This window comes from Diadema setosum, chromosome 12, assembly GCF_964275005.1.
Source record: "Diadema setosum chromosome 12, eeDiaSeto1, whole genome shotgun sequence".
NCBI lineage: Eukaryota > Metazoa > Echinodermata > Echinoidea > Diadematoida > Diadematidae > Diadema > Diadema setosum.
Window position 1 is genome coordinate 29,669,293 of NC_092696.1, and position 20,286 is coordinate 29,689,578.

Sequence of the window (20,286 nt, forward strand, 5' to 3'; positions counted from 1 at the left end):
AATCTGCGTAGATAAAGCTAGGTGAGCTGTAAGCATTCAGTCATAGTGGCACGACTGTTTACAATACCAAAGTTTTTCCCCAATAATGTGATGCAATCTAACCAATCACACTGCATATTTCTGATTTGCTATTTCCCAATATTTTGTTTTCAGTTGGATAATTTAACATGCATGAATAACTCCTACTTTGTTGGCTATATTGTCATAGGTGGGTATCCATAACTCATTTTGCAAGTCAGCTGCAAGAAATACTGTATTGGATAAAATGAGTGAACAACAGGTTGCTTTTTTGAATAAAGTACACATTTCTTTGACTTGTCACTGGTGTATGTTATGGGTAGAATATTATTGTCCCTACCTTCTGAAAGAGAGAAGTCCAGTGTTCTTTTGTTATGCAAGAAAATTGAAAATACATGTATTTTCAATTTTCTTTATTCTCTATTTACATCGTTGTACATGTGACATCACAAGTTATAGTAGTCTTATTCTCATCCAGTCGCGACTGGGCAGAAACTTCAAAAGACTCATACCTTTTGAAAGGAGTGCTCGATTTTCCTCAAACTCTCACTAATGTGTTCTACATACTGTACTAATACAGCTACATTCACTCAACCGACATGTCTATGAAGGTGAACTTGTCCTTTAACTATGAACCTATCCTCAAAGTTACATACTTTTAAGTACTTTGACGATAGTGGTGTGTCAAATGTTACATGGTCTCTTTCATCACAAAATAAGTCATTTTGTTGTTTTTTCCTTGATGAGTGAAAACAAAATTTTTGTAGATGAAATGACAATTTTGTTACAAAATGTTCATTTTCCAATGAAATTATTAACAATTTGATTAAGATCAATGTTACATTTGGCATTCCCAAGTACAGTGTCCCGAGAGGTTATCCTCGCAGTTTATATACCCTCAAGAACTGAATGCATATCATGTGTGTGTGTGTGGGTGCATAAATGGAGACAAAAGACATTACCCTACAGGTGACAGAACTAAGGCAATGACAGTGATACCGCTATTCCATATTTGTATCAATTTCACACATAAGTACATAAAACTGTGCTTCCCATTTACGGTACATGGAAAGTATAAAAAAAAAGGATGTTCTCAGCTGCGCATGAGCATGCTTGCTAGTGTAGACCCCCCCCCCCCCATGAAAATGCTTATTTCATAAGTCTACATAGAATAGAAAGTATTTGACATTTCTACAATGCACACTTCACATGCAAATTTGCACATAATTATTATGTACAGATATAACATGTTAACAATATCATATTGTAATTATAAGCCTACATACATTGTATGTTCATAGAAAGATACATGAACAATGTCTAACTGTATTTCATCTCATCGGGTCATATATATGCTTTGGTATTTGTTTTCCTGTTACTTCAAACAATATTGTGATTTTACCTTGAAGAATAAAAAGAAAATACACATCACATGCCAGATCTCAACTGAACTTGAACAATGTATTTCATAAAAACTCACTCTTCACACTTCTTCTTTGATCTTCTGGTTAAGTCTGCCTCCTTCAATAAGCTGAAGATGTTGCGGAAGGCATGTTTGCTTTTAAATTTAACTCTAACCTTTCTCTGGGGTTAGTAAATACTACAGATGATTTAAAAACTGGTACAAGTGTAATGTAACGGGTGGTGTTACATTTGGAATGTTATTATGAAGCAGAAATGAAGGAGCTCGGGTACAGTTTTGGTACATTTCATCGATGCAAAGTGTTTATTCACAATCGGTCAGAAATATCATGATGAAGTTCAATGACAAGTTAAATGACGAGTATGTATATAAGAGTAAAATATAGAAGTATCAAGATGCAGGAGAGAGAGCAATATCAAGTAGAGGTTGAGGTTGACTCTCTGATGTTGAAATCATCATCTCCCTTGGGGCCTTGGAAAGAACACCAAACTTGGAAATGTTCAATGGGTGATGGGTGAGAATTTTGGTAAGACAACCAATCAAAAAGGGATAACTAAAAAGAGTGACCAAAGGGGTGTCCCAAGGGGTGATGTTTGACCAATTAAAAGAGGGGGATTCTTTTGTGGAGGAGGAAGTATTATAAGATAAGGGGCAGACAAAGAGTCTGGTGGTTCACATGGTGTGTGTATATAATCTTTGGGTAATTAAACCAGGGACAAAGAAGGGTTGTTACAAGGGTGATTGAATGACTCCTTGATGTAAACATCAAACAAGGGTAATTAATGACAGGAAATTAATAGTAAATAATCTTGGTGTTATATTCTGAGGTGAGTTTACAAAAGCAAGGGAATTTAAGCTGAGTTGTTAATGAACAGGAAGTTATCCCCAAAATATCCTAAATATACATTACACAAGCTTACAGGTAGAGGTTCTGTAACAATGACCAAACATGTTGCTTGTATTAAACAGATCCATTGTGAAACTAAATAGACCACTTCATTAGGAACAATTGCACATGCATGTAATTGTAGATTGATTCTCATGCATGTGGCTGCTTAAAACAAGGTTTTGATAACTGCATCAGTCGTTTGTTTTGTGTGTGTTTTTTTTTTTTTTTTTTTTTTTGGGGGGGGGGGGGGCTACAGATGATGGTGAATTCATTACCACAAACACAGTTAAAACGCAATTCAAGTATATAGTAAAGGTAACCTTGACCATAAATAACGCAAGTTTGTTGTTCTGTAACGCCCCTCTTCTTTCATACATGTTATCAGAACTATACATGCACCAGTACCATATATTCACTTCACTTTCTTATGTCTAGTCATGGCAGCACGAGTTAGATACAGGCGTATCTCTCAAGAAGACAGGGAAAGAATCATAGCAGCATTTGAGGGTAATAACCTTGACAAATTGATGGCTAGAGCTGATCTAAAAACTTTATTCCTAATGATGATTAACGCAATATAGCACCCACCAAATAAAAATAATGAAACCTGTAGATGAAAAGAAATAATCACGATGTAAATTGAAACCTCCTTCTCCGAATTAATGTCAGAACAAACTTAAGATCAAAGTATCTGTGAATGAAATAATGCTATCGAACATTATAAACACATACACATAATTTGAAAGTACTGTTGCAATAAAGATGATATCAGAATAAAGAATGAATACGAAAATATAAAATGTTATGATGCTTGCAAACAATACCTATGATGAATGAAAATGAAAAAAAAAAAATCCCGAACGTATCTGCTAAATTGACTGCAGTAAATGCGAAATTGGATGCCCAAGAATGAATTCGAATGAACGAGCGCAGCGTATACGTGATCACGTGACTATATCATGCTAAATTGAAAGAACGATTTTCGAAATGGTGCTTGTCTTACGAATTTGAACTAAAAAAGTGCTGATTCGAATGATGTTAAAGCTCATTTGAATGCTCCAAAATGAATTTGAATGAAAAGATTATAAAAATGAAATACCGAACATGCCATCTAGGCTAAATTGTGCTAAATTGAATGCAGCAATTAGGAATTGGACTGAAAAAAGTGCGAAATTGGCCGGGAAAACCTATATTATTAAAAGGAAATACTCAGGTAGGACCTACTTATTCATAACATTTTCAGGTATAGGGCGTATGTTGTAGAAGGAAATGAGGTGCCAATATCAATATGTTACAAGAGAGCACAAAAATGCAACAAATTCGATTGTGATAACTATCTGGTGTTAAATTGGAATAAAACCAATACAGTTTCTGTCAATGACCAACTTGCAAGAGTATAAGGAAGTAAAGAGATATGTGCTCTGCATGGAGTTGACAAGATCAACTAGGAGTATCTCATGCACTATATGAGGTTCGATGGCTATAGAACTACTACCGGTATGATAAAAAACAATGCTGCAGACACTGGAGCAAAGTAAATGTATAGGGCGATCAGCTAGGGGGCAATACAGATTAGGAATGTCGCAATGATGACTATATCCCTATGCCATAACACATGGTTCTCCTGTCGTACAATGTCTTGACAATGTGTGATGAAATGCAGTTCAACATAATTGGCATAGTATTAAAATGACAGGTTTGTCACAAATGTCTTGAATGTTAAAGTTCCTTCACTTTAATTGGTTAATTTGATAAATGGCTATATTGTATAAAGAGTGCAGGTATTTGGGGAGGATAGGATTATATTTACTTGACTTTTATATGACCCTTCTATAAGTTTATGTAACGCTGCACACAGGTACTGGTCCGACTGTCCAGTCATTGTTAGAACAGTAACTTTTTCAGGAATGGACAGGTAAAACATGGAAAGACAGGGTATCTACTGGCCCTACAGACTGGTTGGACCAGCAGAAATGATGGGTTATAGTGTGAAGCCCTGATTAATGTTTTGAGTAATTTTCAAGGTATGGGAAAAAGGATGACTTCAGTATTAAATAGTAAAATTCTAACATTTTAACCATGCCTTTGACTCTACAACCATGAAATACCCAAGAGAATCACCATCAGGTAGAACATGCATAAATATATACCAAGTTTCATGATGATAACAAGACCCAATTTAGTGCATTTATGCGATCTTTGACTTTTTGGCAGAATTCCTGCATGCATTGCATTGAAGAGAAATAATGAAAATCTGAGCATTTGACCTCAACCTTTTGACCTTTGACCTTGAGCATATGCACCAAAAAGCTATTAGGCACAACTTCACTCACTCATACATATACATGCCAAGTTTCAATCGGATAATTCAAACAGCTTTTTAGTTACACTGTCCACAAAATTGACTACTAACGGAGAATAAGGACGAAAAGAGGGACGGACCACCTGAAAACATAAGTTGCCTCAAGCGACACTTCAAGGGAGCGGCATAAATATCAATAAGATGAAGCATGGTACACGCATCCAGCTTGATGAATGACGCAAAACCATTCAATTTAAAAGATTGAAAAATAAGAATACAATTTTTTTTTGATCTGCAGTCCCTCATTCAGTGCTATTTTGTAGTATACACACATGCTTGCTCCCTCCCTAATACAGTAAAAGCCCAACACATTCAATGGGCTTGTTGCAGGAATATGTTACTATGATATACCTCCTGCTTTCTTGAAGACTACACTAAGTTAAGTGCTCTTTCATTTTGCTAGAAAACATTACAATATGTTCATGTCTTTCAATGCACTACAAAGAGGTTTAAATGCAATTTTGAAAATGACATAGGGTTATGCTATCAAAGATCAATATAAAGTTTCTCATCTCATGGAGTTGCATTAACCCTTAAAGACACAATTCTTGCACATTACATCTGTTTTCTCGAATAATACAGTGTAACTGATGGAAGGAAAAGCCTTAATATTAATCACACAGTAGTAGCGCCTATTTCAATGCATGAGACAGAAGGTTTGCACTTCAGGTGGATCTGACTTAACATAGAAAAATTAAGTTCTTTATCACAAACTGAATAGAAAACACCCACACGAGGGTTTCACTGTAGCTGACCATTACGCTGGGGGGTCACAATTTCTTAAGTCACGTGCAGCTCTTTACATCTTAATTCTGGTCTTGAATACCTGTTAAAAACGTAACAGTTTCGTTATATGACTCAAGACCTAGAAAATCGTGTGTAACATCATGAGGGTCTATGCGCTCTCGCAATCTTTCAAAGTGTTCCGGTGGAACAACAAAGTCAGAGGCAGGTACCTCTACTAGCTCTGCTTCATTGAGCCCACCTGGTATTTCAACATTCCCTTGTGGAATATTTTGCATAAAAAGATCCCGGATGGCAGAGAGATTGCTGTCCCTGTGTGCTAAGATACCTCGTACAAACAACTGCATTGGTGAATGATAATGCTCTGTCCTAATGCCATGATTGTTCCATTGTGATTGAAACAACTGCAGGTGTCTATTAAGACGTGGGAGAAAGATGTAATGTAGTGCCCACAAGTGAAGCTCACTATCTGCATTTAAGATATTTTCTTGCTCCATGAAACAAAATAGATCATAATAAAGATTTGACACCCCAGCCCACACATCAACCCATGCCCTTTCAATTCTCTGATTGTGGGTGCTTCTGCCCCTTATTGCACTTCCCCGTGTACTGCCTCTCAACAGCTCCATGATATCACAGACGTCATTGTTTTCACCACCATAGTCGCAGCGGACACGGGACGGTAATCCGTATGTAGACACTGCCTCAATGAAACAGGCCAAGACTGTTTCTGATCTATTATTGTCCGATGCCTTGAGATATGTCAGTAAACGACTGTAGCCATCAACGCATCCATGAATGACCATGCGCCACCTAGATAAAAGGCATTGAAAATTACAACAAATCATGCAAATAATATTCATTCTTTTTGCCTGTCGACAGAGAGGCAGACAGGTTAGTAATCCACATGTGTGAAGGCAGTCAAGCGGTACAATGTATCCCCCTTTCCACGGTCAACTACATGTGCCAGTGAACAATGGAAATATCGATCGGGTGCGAGGTATGAATAAAGCGTGCACTGTTGAGCTCACAGAATCTTTTGTTCTACACAAAACGAGGTACCTGAATGAAGTGACTGGGGTCAGCGAAACCAGATATCTAACTGATCTCAGCCTTGATTGCTATGTACATATGTTCATACGAGTTAACAGCAGAACAAGAGAAAAACTAAATCAGGAAAAAGGTGCATAATACTGTGAAATATGCATTTTTCAAACAGAAGAAGCACAAATGCTGATAGAAGAAACTTTGATATTTTTATCAAACCCACTTTTCTGGGCATTTTATCACAAAGAAACATGAATTTAGGCTACTAAAGTAGGCACTCTTGTCTTCATTTTGGGAACCTGGTATACCAGGTTCCCATATTGCTCCCACGGGAACCTGGTAGGGGTAAACAGAAATTTGTAGAAGTTATGCCAAATTGGAAAAACCAAATTCTCAAAGCATGACTACCTTTGTGGCTCAGAATAACATGGCACACAGGGGTTTCAACCATGGCACATACTGTAAAGAGTTTAGACGTTTTGTATCTTGACTTTCTCCATACTAACTGGTACTAAGATACAGAAATTGGAAAAAAAAATTATCATAATACAATCATAAATACCCTTAATTATAAAATGAAATAAAAATCTTACTTTATTATACAAACCCTCCTTAAATATATAAAATCAGGAGAACTGAAAAAAAGTTACGATAACGATATTACTGGCACATATTTTTCAGACCACATTATTGAGGTGGACATAATGGGATCTACGTTTAAACATGCTGGCAATAAAAGAGCACATACTAACATTTGGTTTACCTATAATGTACAAAGCCACATATCCACATTATCTAGATTTTCAATTTTATCCTACTAACTTTTACACTTAACATTTCTTATGTTTTTGTTTTTGTATTTATCTTTGACAAAATAATTTCCAAAGCAGCAGCATTAGATACATAAACTCACACACAAACACACACACACACTCATGTACACAATTCACATACATACATATCAATTCCAAGGGGTGGATCTACAGTTGTACAGATTTTGCAAAGGGGAGGCACGCCTCCCCCATTTTTTCTCTCTTTATTTCTTTTGTTTAAACAAACAAATAAAGAGAGGGTGTGCGCCAGTGCGCCTCCCTCTGGATCTGCCACTGATTTCTCAGATTTAACCTTGTAATTTAATCATGCCATGATGTTCCAAGAAACACTAGCATCTATGCTTCTCCAAAAATACCTTATTAATTTGTGATTTCCATCTATATGCCACAGAGAGTTTGGGGCAGCAACTGTGTATGTCCGTCTGCGAAGTCTTGGTCCCAATGCTCGTACTGCAGCATATTGAGGATAAGTCCTTAACATGCTTTCTCGTACACGCCATCGTTGAATGTGAACTCCAGTCCCTTCTAAACGTGCACGAACAGCGTTGGGGCCCATATGCGGATTATCACAAACAACTCGGCGAACTTCATCATCAAGGGCTTCATCTGTTATCCCTGCATACTCTCTGAGACTGATGTGATATGCTCTACAATTCAACAAAATGGAAAAGCAAAACATAAAAACTTATCATAGAACTGAGACTGAATGACATCTTATCTCAAAATCACGACATAAATTGTTATCTTTAGGAGGAAAATCTATTATCTATTATCTATTAATCTTTTATTGCAGCACAAGCTTCCACAATAAGGAGTACATTCCACAACACCGTCTAGATACATCCAGGCTGGAAGCTATCTATCCCATGTCTACTGCATCTCTTCTTGAAGTCCCAAGTTCAGACTCCCTGTATCCAATTGCACACTGCTGGAGCTACTACGTGTTTAAAAAAAAATTCCCATTTTTGATTCTTAATAATTCCAAAACTATACATTGTATATCAGATAACACTGTCATTGATATGAGTGATAGCTGAAGAGTGTACAAGTTTGTTGGAGGTAGTTTAAATATGAAAGCATAAATCATAAAATCCATGATTAATTTCACAGTTAGGTTCCAGATTTTGCTCTATTTTCAACCCTCTGTACAAAACTTTCACTTTGCACAGGGGTCAATGGGTGTGTATGGGAGTGTGTGGTTAACACCCTGACAATGGTCCTGAGCAATGGCCAGGGTTTGAATGCTTCATTATTTATTCATGAGAAATTCCTCTATCACAGCTAGTCTTTAGTCAGCCACTGGCAGTATCTGTGTAAAGTCGAAACAACTGCCGATACTGTCGTTGAGCGGCGACAGTGCTCTCCCTACTTCTAAAAAACGAAATTACAGTGAATACCTTTTGTTCTGTCGTTTACATGGTGACAGGAAGCAAAGAAAAAGTGAGAAATTTGTCAGATTATTAGTAGACAGTTGTATTAAAATGAAAAACTTAAGATCATTTGTGTTCATTTATATCCCAGATTTAGTGATATGTGAAACACAATTTGAAAATGACTGCCAGCTGGAATGAAATGTGGTGTTTACGAGCACATGGAAATATGTGCTTAGGTTTTTCATGTGCATGCATTTTACCCTTCCTCCTCCAAGAAAGCTCACACACAACAAATCAAAACAAAAGATACTACAGACAAAGTTCATTCCCATAGAGTTAATCCACACTTTGTACAGACCCAATTACATTCAGGGCGGCCATTCAATTTCAAACAATGCAACCCCCAACCTGTGCACATAAAAATATTCATGGCCCAAAGACACAAAAGAGCTGTAGATCCCTCCAAACACATTTACACACAAAAACTATTGAAATCCTGTGGGAACACAACTCTATTGCCTACCCTGACAAATCCAAGAAACACTGCAAATTCATGAGTCAACTTCACTAACAACACAGAAACTTAACCCGTTCCTTACGGGAACCTGGTATACCAGGTTCCCGTGGGAGCAACTGATATACGGGAACCTGGTATACCAGGTTCCCAAAATGAAGACTAGAGTGCCTGCTTTAGTGGCCTAAATTCATATTTCTTTGTGTTAAAATGCCCAGAAAAGTGGGTATGATAAAAAGATCAGAGATCATTCTATCAGCATGTGTGCTCCTTCTGTTTGAAAAATATGTATTTCACAGTATTATGTACCTTTTTCCTGATTTAGCTTTGTGCTTGTTCTGCTGTAAACTCGTACGAACATATTATAGCGATCAAGGCTGAGATCAGTTGGATATCTGGGTTCGCTGACCCCAGTCACCTCATTTAGGTACCTGGTTTTGTGTAGAACAAAAGATTCTGTTAGTGCATCAGCGCAGGCTCTATTCATACCTCACACCCGATCGATATTTCCATTGTTCACTGGCACATGTAGTTGACTGTGGAAAGGGGGATACAATGTACCGCTTGACTACATTCACACAGGTGGCTTAAACCAACCAGTGTGCCTCTCTGTTGACGGGCAAAAAGAATCTTGTTTGGGGCATTAAAGGCACTCAGAGAATTGTGGAAGGAACGGGTTAATCAAAAGCTATACTATTTCTAACTTGTAATTTTCTGCAGGAAGATTACACACTCTAGTCTATTTGCAACCTGTTCTCGGTCTGCTGCTATCGTCCACAAAAATTGTGACTTACTACAATACTTCTCTAGGTCTATTCTTCTGCATTACTGTACACTACTGTCTCATGATCTTTTTTGTGAAATCTCATGAACAAGTTTGCTCGATAGATATCAAATTTGGACGTGTGTGCATGTTGGGGGTGGCAGTGTCAAAAATAGATATCACTGTTATGAGGGAGGTTTGGCATACGGGACAAAGGTCATAATTTCATAAATTGAAGTAATCTCATTACATGTCACTAGTTTGAAATTCATGATCACAGGGGTCAATATTTGCATAATGACACATTGCTGAAAAAAAAAATTAACAGTTTGCAGAATCCTCAACCTAATGACACATTGTCATGAAAATAAATTCATTATATTTTGAAGTTGTAAGGTCTCGAGTCGACAAATAAAACTTATGCATCAACATGGCTAGTTTATTAGTGTCACTTTATTTTGACAAGCTAGGTAATGAAAATTGTTCACATATTATCCTCTGCTAGTATATTAGATTCACTAATGCAAAAAAAAAACAATGTTGTATTGGCGTAACCCGCCTGACCCTAAAGAAAACCCTGACCCTAAACTTTTCCAAAAAAGGGAGGAATACATCATTTTTACCGAGAGAGGGCGCGATACGGGTTTGCGAATTATTAAAAACAACAACAACAACAACAGCTGGTGTCGGAAAATGGCCGCGCAGTACAGCGTGTCGTCGACCGGCAAGTCCGGTTCGAAGATTCTATTTAATATTATTCGGAGAATCGATTTGTCTGTGGCGCTGGGTGATCTAGCCCAGGAATTTGTTCGTTCGTATTCTGACCGGTATGTCGTGACGGCTTTTAAACCGGTGATATAACAAACTTTGATGCAACAGACCCTCTCTATCGAATGGGGTTTTGTTGAATATGAGTTTTACACATAAAATACAGGTAGCAAAAAATTAAAAAAAAAATTAAAAATCTGCCCGCCCGACCCTATTTGAAAATCTCATGTTACGCCAATACATTTTTTTTTTTTTGGCAGAAGTCATAGATGTGCTGAAAATATTTGTCAAAAATATTATGAGAGCACCCCATATGAGGGCACTGTCTCTATACACATATGATCCTAAATTGCACTGACCATTCTTATCAAACTAATTCAGACAAAAACATAATTCTTGACTGAGACTTAATTCTTGACTGCTTGTAACTGAAAATGTTGCGTTTGATTTTTACCTTATCCTGCATTGTTCTAGAATGTCATCCCATCATATCTAACCTGAGTCTTCTCTCCACAGTACGGACTGAAACTCCAAAGATATCTGCCATTTGGTGGGCTGAGAATCCACTTTGCTTTAGAAACAACAGCTGCTGCTCAGTGATATGATACTTTGGACGTCCACATGCTTGAAGAACTCTTGGGGCATAGTATGCTGCACCAGGCACTGCAGAGCAAGATTGATACTGAAATAAACTCTTGTCATTGTTTTTCTCCTAAAATGGGTGAGAGGTTTCAGTGAGAAATAAATCATTCTAAATACTTTCGTGACCTATCATAGCAACAAGGTGAGTTGCATTTATTATACCAAAATACAGTGGACTCCCATTACAAAGAAATCCTTGGGACCGGCAGCTTTCTTTCATTATACCGAAATTTCGTTATAACCGAACAGATAAACAATAAAAATACAAGGAGTGGATAATGCTGTGGCCTGATTTTTACTTCGTTGTAACCGGAATTTCGTTATAACCATGTTATCATAATGGGAGTGCACCGTAGGACTGAATTAGGACTATCAGAGACGAAGCTCATCCTGGTTTATGTAGTTGCACAAAAAATGTGTTACTTTTATTCTCCTTGGCCCTGCAATGATCTTTTGAGAGTCCAAGTTTATCCTTATGTTATACATATAGTCCTATTGAAAAAAAGAGTTAGCAAAATCAGCATATATTGTTCAGGTTTTTGTTTTTTAAGTTTTGAATAACAAAACAATGAAGAAGGCAACAAAACAGGAACAAATTATAAAATGTTAGCTGATATAACTCAAGGCTAGACACAGCAAGGTTATGCATGAATTATAAGTAGAATACTAGATGTGCACATTGACTCCATCTCATTCCCTAATGTTAAACATGTTGATCAACACGTGATGTTTATCATTTTCGTAAGCCTATCACTGATTTGTATGAGCTCATGTAATTACCATTGTTGAGTGGATCTTGTTCAAGTGAAGTGATGGTCTCATCAATGGCTTGTTTCAGCTCTTCTGACATTTCAAGTGGAACAAGATTTCCCTGAGCTCCCAAGACAGATCTTCTCACAGTAGTTAGCCTGTCTTGAGAAAGTGTAAAATATGGTTCATTTAAAGATAAAGCAATTGTTTCAACTGTCCTGTCAACAGCAAATAAAGGACATCATTATAGAGGGATGTTACTCGAGTATAGTATTGATGGAGGTGTGAGCATTTATTAAAAGGGATGGCAAGTAACTGATCAGTGGAAATTAGTGGGAATGCTAGGGGATGATCATTCCAATTTTTGTGAGATTCATTTGAGAGTACAACATATACATCTGTATCTAATGTGTGAAAAATTATTTGCTTCAGAACGGTCTCATCTACATTCAAGTAATGTGCAGTTTAATGCCCCATCACTCTACAGGCATGCTAACCTGGAAACCTGGATTGGAACAATCATCCCCCAGAATTCCCACTGATTCCCACTGATCAGTTACTAGCCATCCCCTTTAAAGGCATAATTTACCATTTGCAGATGAAACAAAAAACCGGCATTAGAGCCATTAGTTCTTCAAAATATGTCTAAAATGTGAGTGAGGGATGAAAACAAAGAATGTAAAAATTTGAACCAGTATAATCAATGTTAAGTATTGTTGAATAAACAAAATGTGAACAACACTTATAATAAAAAATGGTTCCAGACTAAACCGTCTACAGTTAGGGTGGGATTTCACGGAGCACGCGAACGATTTGCGAAGGACGCGAATGGCAAAATCCAACATTCGGAAAAGTTTTTCTCCGAATGTTTTCCGACAATGAAGCCGAAAACTATTCTTGCGCAATTTGTGCGAAGTTTCCACGACGCATGTGCGAATGTCATGTGTATCATTGCTAAAGTACAGCATGTTACGTACACGAAGAACACGCGACGGAAATGCGAACAACGAAAAATTTTCAACTTTTTTCTTTCCTCTATTTCTCCTTTCTTTTTCTCTCATTTCTCTATCGTGTGCTTGCCTACATGTTTTTCCTAGGGCGTATCTCCACTAGTAAAGCATTTGATCTTTCTTATTTTTTTTTGCAGTTCCTCCATCACATAATCTCTATACTTCAAATTAAATTTTACACACTTTAAATTAATTTCAAGTGTATTCTGCGATTCTTTTTTGTATATCAAACATTTCTTTCTGTTTGCTGGCCTTTAATTTCTTTTGTTAGTATAGTTGTTAATAATTGTTTGATGTTTAGGTGTATGCTGCGATTTTTATTTGTAGAAAACGTATAGGTCATACATCCCCCAAACATGCGCTAAACGTTCGCGAGAATGTCTCAAAAGGTACGCGAACAGTTTGCGATTACGTCGTAAAATGATCGGAAAAACTTCGCAGATTTCGCGTAACATACACGAGACATTCTCCAAAGTTTCGGAGTCTGTCTGGGGATTCACGAACATTTTGCGAACATCGCGCGTGTCTTGCGAAGGTCTTGCGCATATGACAAGGCTTTAAAGACACTTTCGAGAACAATTCACGAGCAAATCACGACCAAGTGTGCGGAAAAGGTTCGCAACAAATTTCAAACTTTCTTGAAATTCTCGCTGAAGTAAAAACGACATTCGCGAACATTTGACAACGCTTCCGAACCCTCACGTTTGTTTGGCGATCGTTTGCAGACTAAAATGCGAATGCTGGATCTTGCCATTTGCGTCCTTCGCAAATCGTTCGCGTGCTCCGTGAAATCCCACCCTTATGGTTTAATGAGAAAAATATTGATACAAATTGTATCTCCTTATATTTTAGGCTTTTTGCAAACATTTTATACAGTAGGATGTTTTGTGATACAACTAACAAATATCCATCAAAAGTATTAACTTGAACATTTTTTTTTTTAAATCACTGCTCCCAAAGGTAAACAAGACCTTTACGCTTTTCCTTTTAAAACTTTCTGTAAGATACCAAGAAACCATTCATAATATGATGAAGAACATACAATTCTAAGATTTAAATTCAGTGTTTATTTAATAAATCTGTGTTGAAATGGCTGCAACAGCCAAAAACAACATAAAACAAAACAATCATAGGAAAAGGTTGGTCCCACCATTTATTAGGGTCACTCTTTTTGGATATTTTAGCTATTTGAAACCAGATTTTCATCAAAGAAATATTGAATTCCTTTTGTAATTACATGCTCTTGCATGTACATAAGATGTTTCTCATCATCTAAGTAAAAATGATAGAAACCTGCAGTTGCATTCTATTAAACCAAAACCATACGATCCCTTTAACAATGTTATTGCACTGAAAATAATCTAAATTGAATCAATAAGTATAGGTGAAGAAAAAATTTTTCAATAAAAGCTGATCCAAAAGCCCCCCACCCCCCCCCCCCCAAAAAAAAAGGTGTTAGTTAATTGATTGTGCTGTATAGGCCTCCTATTTACAAGGTTTATTATAAGTGCCAGGCAGACCTAATAGGAATAGGAAACAGAAAAGACAAGACATCTGAATTCTTTTGATTAGTTGTAGAAAACAGGTCTTTCACCTGTACGGACGCTTTTCTTGGTTACCCCAAAGGAATACAACAAAACAGTCTCATATAGTGGTACACATTCACACGTAACACAGGGCAATTAAAAATTATGATTGTCTTGCCTGCTCCCTCCCCCACACACACAAGTTAAATGTTAGCAACTTGCTATCTTAAGGAACAATAAAAATCATTTGAGTTTGATCATGAAAAGCTGACAGCAAATAAGTATGACATTTAGTCCAAAGGCAGTCTGATATGTGCTCGTAATTAATGTAGACATCTAAAGTTTTAGAGGGCCTACATGAAAAATTAAAAGAGAGAAAGTTAATTGAACCTGAATTCCTTGATTGTACTGAGAAGATACACACTGATCTTTATCCGACAGGTTTATTCATTGACCCCTGATCTCCGGATCCATTTTTGACTTTTGACTATGGTCACCTAGTGCGCACTACATATCATTGCCTTTGAGTAGAAACCTGTATCTCTGCATGTGTTTCACACATTGTCACCAAATCCTGGTGATCCTCTTGTTCAAATTATGTATTATATAACACTGGTTTGATTTTATTTAATTTGAACACTTTTTATTCATTTTAACATGGTAAAAGCCTGCTATCAGCTTCAACACACTGCTTTTCAGCAATGCTATATCTATGCATATTAACGAATTTATTACAAAACTAAAGGAAGGAAGAGTATTCATTCATTCATTTATTTATTTTACATCTAGGTAAGTATATGTTCTACATGTATGGTATCTTGAATACCAGTACTCAGTTCATTAACCCTTTTCAGCCTTAGACTTTAGAGATTGTACGTAATTCTCTGCCAAAAAAAGTCCTTCCTCACGGCAGTTTGTGCTACTACACTCTTTTTCCTGACTTCCAAGTAACAAAACAGCATGTTCCAAAAAACATACAGGTAATTTATGTGCTATTAATGCATTGGTATGATGTTGATCTACATGAAGGCAGCCCTATGTAGATTGTACTTGTTTGAACTTAAGCTGAATAAGCATGAATTCCACCCGAGCTTAAATCAAATTTTATAAACCATACTATTCCAGAGTCATACAGGGATTTACGCTGTACATGTGATTCATGTGAAAAAGACAAAAAATGGATCAGTAGAATCAGCTTGTAGACTGTCGTATAATAAAAAGACGATTGGAGAGGGGGGGGGGGTCAGGCTCGAAGAATCAGATTACACCTGTTTTGCCAAATGATTCTTCAAATCACAGCTAGTGCGAGGCCTCACTAATACGAGAATCATGCAAATTTGAGGAGGAATTTACACTTACCGCTGTATGACAAATTGTTTCAAATTCTCATCACGATTGTCGGTAGACCAAAGTCTGCAACATTCTGTCACAACTGTCCGGCATCTTCTCAAAAATGTATCCGCCATTGATCTGTTGCCAAGTGAATAAACATAAATTGTTAGTACCAACTTTTTTTCTTTTTTTTTTTTAACCTCGTTTATTGCCTAGACCCATTTAGGCAGCAAAACACTGTACTGACGACTACCGGTACATATCAAGGGGTCTATACCAATGTTACAGAAGTACACATATAACTGGCCCCACTGATTTTTAAAAAAAATTAAATTATTATCATATGCAATAAAAATACAATATAAATTGCTTCCACTTGAGATAGGTCCTGTGCTCTGCCTCTAACATTATCTGTTAGACATCTAACAACTTAAGGCACTGTGTTATATGAAAATTGATAGAAATGTATACTACACTGTACAGTATGCTGGTGTGACATGATCTGGTAATGGCAGTAGAACAAGGTGCGACAAATCAGGTGTGCTGGTACTGTAAGAATATCTAGCAAAGCCTGAAACCTTGTAAATTAGAAAATGACATAAAACATTGTCATTGAAATCATAAACATAACAGAGCTTCAGTATCCTTTTCATGTGATTATTCATACCTTGCACGATAAGAATGCGGCAAACTAGAACGATTACTAAAACTATAATTATGTGATTAATACCCCCACACTAGCAGCCCACATTCTTATGAAAACGAATTGAATCAGGGTTTGATTAGAAGCTAGGTTCTGTGTATGTGTGTGTGTCGATGTCTGTGTGCAACACAAAAGTATTGTGTATAATGTCTAGGCCTATACCTTGTGAGCTACAACGTGTACCTTGTAAAATTCACTGCATCACATTCACTGCATCACTCCACAATCACTGACAATATATTTTAAAGTAATTTTATGCAGTTTAATATGGCAACACCTTGTCAGGTAAAAAAAACCCACAAAACAATTAAATTCAAAGGGTGTGTACAGTTCTGGTCGAGGCGAGGATTTAGCGTTTAACATTTTGCGAGATATTAAGAAACCACTCTATGAGATGTCAAAGAGCATGCAATTCTAAAGGGTATTAAAAGTTTATTCGATGAAAATCGGTTTTGAAGTGACTGAGATATCAAAAAAGGTGAAACAAAGATCGTAATAAAGTTTGGGCATGTAGTCTTTTATCATTATCACTTTTTTGGATATCTCGGCCATTTGAAAACCAGTTTTCATCAAATAAATGTTGAATCCTTCTTAAAATTATATGCTCTTCCATATTTCATAAGAGGTTTCTCATTATCTCACTTAGATCTACTTAGTATTAGGAATATGAAAAACATGAATCCCCACCTCAACCAGCACTTTTCTGTACGGTACAGCCCCTTGAAGAGTGTCTTGTTGGAGCTTCAGATATAAATTTAATCTAAAATGTTACATATGTAAATCATATTATAGGCCTAGTACATTTCAAATTTTGAGGGGAAAAAATTCTTAAATAGGTTACTGTGGAATACTGATAGTCTAGGTAGATCACTTACAATGCCATGGTTTTAACTTGTGGTTACCGACCACTAACGACGAACGTTACGTAACTACCAGTAGTCTATTGACCGATTCTGTGACGCGCTATGTGTATTTTTGGCATGGGCGCAGCCATAGTGGGTGTATCAGCCGACTCCCCCCCCCCCCCCATCCCTCTCCCTAACTGTTACATTAGCACGCGCGCAGAATGAACAACTGCTTTAGCCAATAGGCGTCTCGTACTGAGTGCGCGAATGCTTGCTTAGTGCGCGAACCTTTGTCACAAGTGCGTGTAAACATGTTGCCCCGGGATGGGGGGAGAGCAGGGGGGGGGGGGGGGGGTCGGCTGATACACCCATTATGGCTGCGCCCTGTGCCGTAAAATGTCTGCTGCCCTCAACGAACCCGAATCGGTCAATAAGTGTAACAGTCAGAAATAACCAGTGTGATAACACACATTACACAGTTGAGTTTAGAGTCGAGGTGCCGAAGTCGGCAAAGAGCTTAACATACAGTTAGAGAACACCACTTTCTATGACAAACACCGAAAACAGCGTCTTGCACATCTGTAGTAGGCCTACTGTACACTTCAATGTTGTCATTTACACCAGATTTTATTTGAATTTGCTTTAAAATTGTGGAAGAATTAAGGGAGACAGGCATATTCGTACCTCGATTGTACATAGTCACTAACGTTAGTGGTGGTGCGTGGCCGGTGGCTCTGGTCTCTTTTCCATCTACCTATAAATTTAAACGTTTAGGCCTACTCTTGTATGGCCCGACCGCGGCGACCACACATTCACACCGCCGTTAATCGTGCAATGTGCGGGGTAGGCCTAGGCCTACTGGAGTTTTCTATACGGTAGTACTAGCTAGTAGGCCTACTAGTAGTAGACTATGTCTACTACTAGATCTATAGTAGAAACACATAACTGTTAGACAGTTGCATACAGTGTCGATCTACCAGATTCTAGGCCTATATCCATGATATCTGATATCGTAGTTTAGGCTTAATTGGTCAGGGTAAACGTAGACAGGCCTCTAGCTATTGCCTTAACGATAATGCAATGTACTTACATGACATTTATAGTGACGTACAGTACATGCCCAAAGAACATACATCAGCGCAGCATACTCGGCAGGATCACAATGCGAACATACAGTAATTAACTACGGGTCGTGGGTGCATCATCGCTCGATCATATATCGATCAGCATGCTCCCGGATCCCTATATGCTATCTAGGGAGCGGCGAACGATCGCTCAGCACGCAAATCTAAACGTGCTGTAAAATCGCATACACTGAGTATACTCGGAACATCATCTACGCCGTATATTAAACGAGGAATTTGATTGGTCAATCCATCCAGGTTGTAGGTATTGCAGGCCAATGCGTACGTAATGAAAAGATTAAACGTACGTAATGATTCGACCACGCGTACGTAATGAAAAGACCATGCGTACGTAATGTTTATACTATGCGTATGTATAGAAATTGTGGCGCCCAAACCATGCGTACGTTAAGATTGTAGCATGCGTACGTAATGACAAGACTAAGCGTACGTTATAAAATAAACATACGCACGTTGTGCAACAACCATGCGTACGTTGCGAATTTCAAAGAGTTATAATGAGAAATATGCATGCGTACGTTATGAAATGAGCATACGTACGTTCCAAAATGACCACGCGTACGTTGTGACGAGCACGCGTATGGTGTTGGCACGCGTTTTGGCGGCGATGGCCTTCCATACACGTACGCATACAAGCACACGTATACACGCAGACAAACATTGAAACCGCTACCACTATACAACCACCACACATGCACAGTTTCCACATATTGTATTATGATACTCCACACACACACACACACTCACACACACAGCTATACGCAAACGCATTCACAAGTCACTTATTGTACGCACCTACAAATCATACACAGCACATACCATGCAGCCTCCAACACACACACAGGTATACGCAACGCACCTACAAATCATACACAGCACATACCATGCAGCCCCCAACACACACACAGACACACACACACACACACACACATACGCATAACTTACCAGTCATACCCTAAAGGTATTAGTCAAGGCGCTAATTCCTGTAAGAGGCTTAATTAAAGAGTTCGTTCAACCCACCCAGCAGAAAAGGTTTGACCAGACAAGGTGGTAGATGGGACCTCTATGAACATCCCCAGGTAGTATGTGGTTCCAAATTGTGGTGTCAGTAGAATTTTACTGGCCAATTTTCATCATGATTTGTTGGAACTAAGATAAAAGAGTATGCGCACGCCAAGACTATTACACGCACCACTAGCACTGCTACAGGCGCCAGTGCCAGTGCTGCGTGTAGTAGTCTTAGCGCGCATATACTTTTTCTTCGATAAAGAAGGGTTTTGCCTGCAAACTAACTTTTCACGCCAAGCCGGGTTCGGTGTAGTGTAGTTTCTAGCCGTTTTTATTTCGTCTTTATTTCAAGAGTTCAAGCAAGCCGAGTGAGAGCGCATACCTGGTGATTGTGACGACCGAATCGCAATCACTGGGTGTGTGCTCTCACTCCACTTAGCGCAATATATACAGCGGGCTTCTGCATAATACATAAGCTGCAACTCAGAGAAGTAAAGACGAAAAAACGACTAGAAATTAAGACTAGGGTCGGTAAGCGCTTTTCGCTATTTGGGGCACTGAAAACGACAAACTCACACAGTTTTTGCATTT

The 20,286-nt window shown here is 37.9% G+C and overlaps 1 protein-coding gene across 1 annotated transcript; it reads right to left on the reverse strand.

The window, feature by feature from the left end:
• Window positions 1-5,498: 5,498 nt before the first annotated feature.
• Window positions 5,499-18,705, reverse strand: LOC140235858 (uncharacterized). The gene is made up of 6 exons (XM_072315856.1): window positions 18,633-18,705; window positions 16,022-16,132; window positions 12,157-12,284; window positions 11,232-11,397; window positions 6,047-6,249; window positions 5,499-5,518 (listed from the first exon to the last, which is right to left on the reverse strand). Exons 1-6 carry the CDS (start codon window positions 18,671-18,673, stop codon window positions 5,499-5,501), a joined length of 669 nt encoding a protein of 222 aa, XP_072171957.1. The 5' UTR covers window positions 18,674-18,705.
• Between the last annotated feature and the right edge of the window lie 1,581 nt (window positions 18,706-20,286).

Bases quoted from the DNA above. Each gene is read 5' to 3' on its own strand.
- LOC140235858 (XM_072315856.1), bottom strand. From the start codon at position 18,673: ATGTTCTTTGGGCATGTACTGTACGTCACTATAAATGTCAT. The intron at 11,398-12,156 runs GTAATTACATGA...CTTGCTCTGCAG, and splicing joins ACAAGATCCACTCAACAATG to TGCCTGGTGCAGCATACTAT. The intron at 5,519-6,046 runs GTACACGGGGAA...CGTTTTTAACAG, and splicing joins CATGGAGCTGTTGAGAGGCA to GTATTCAAGACCAGAATTAA.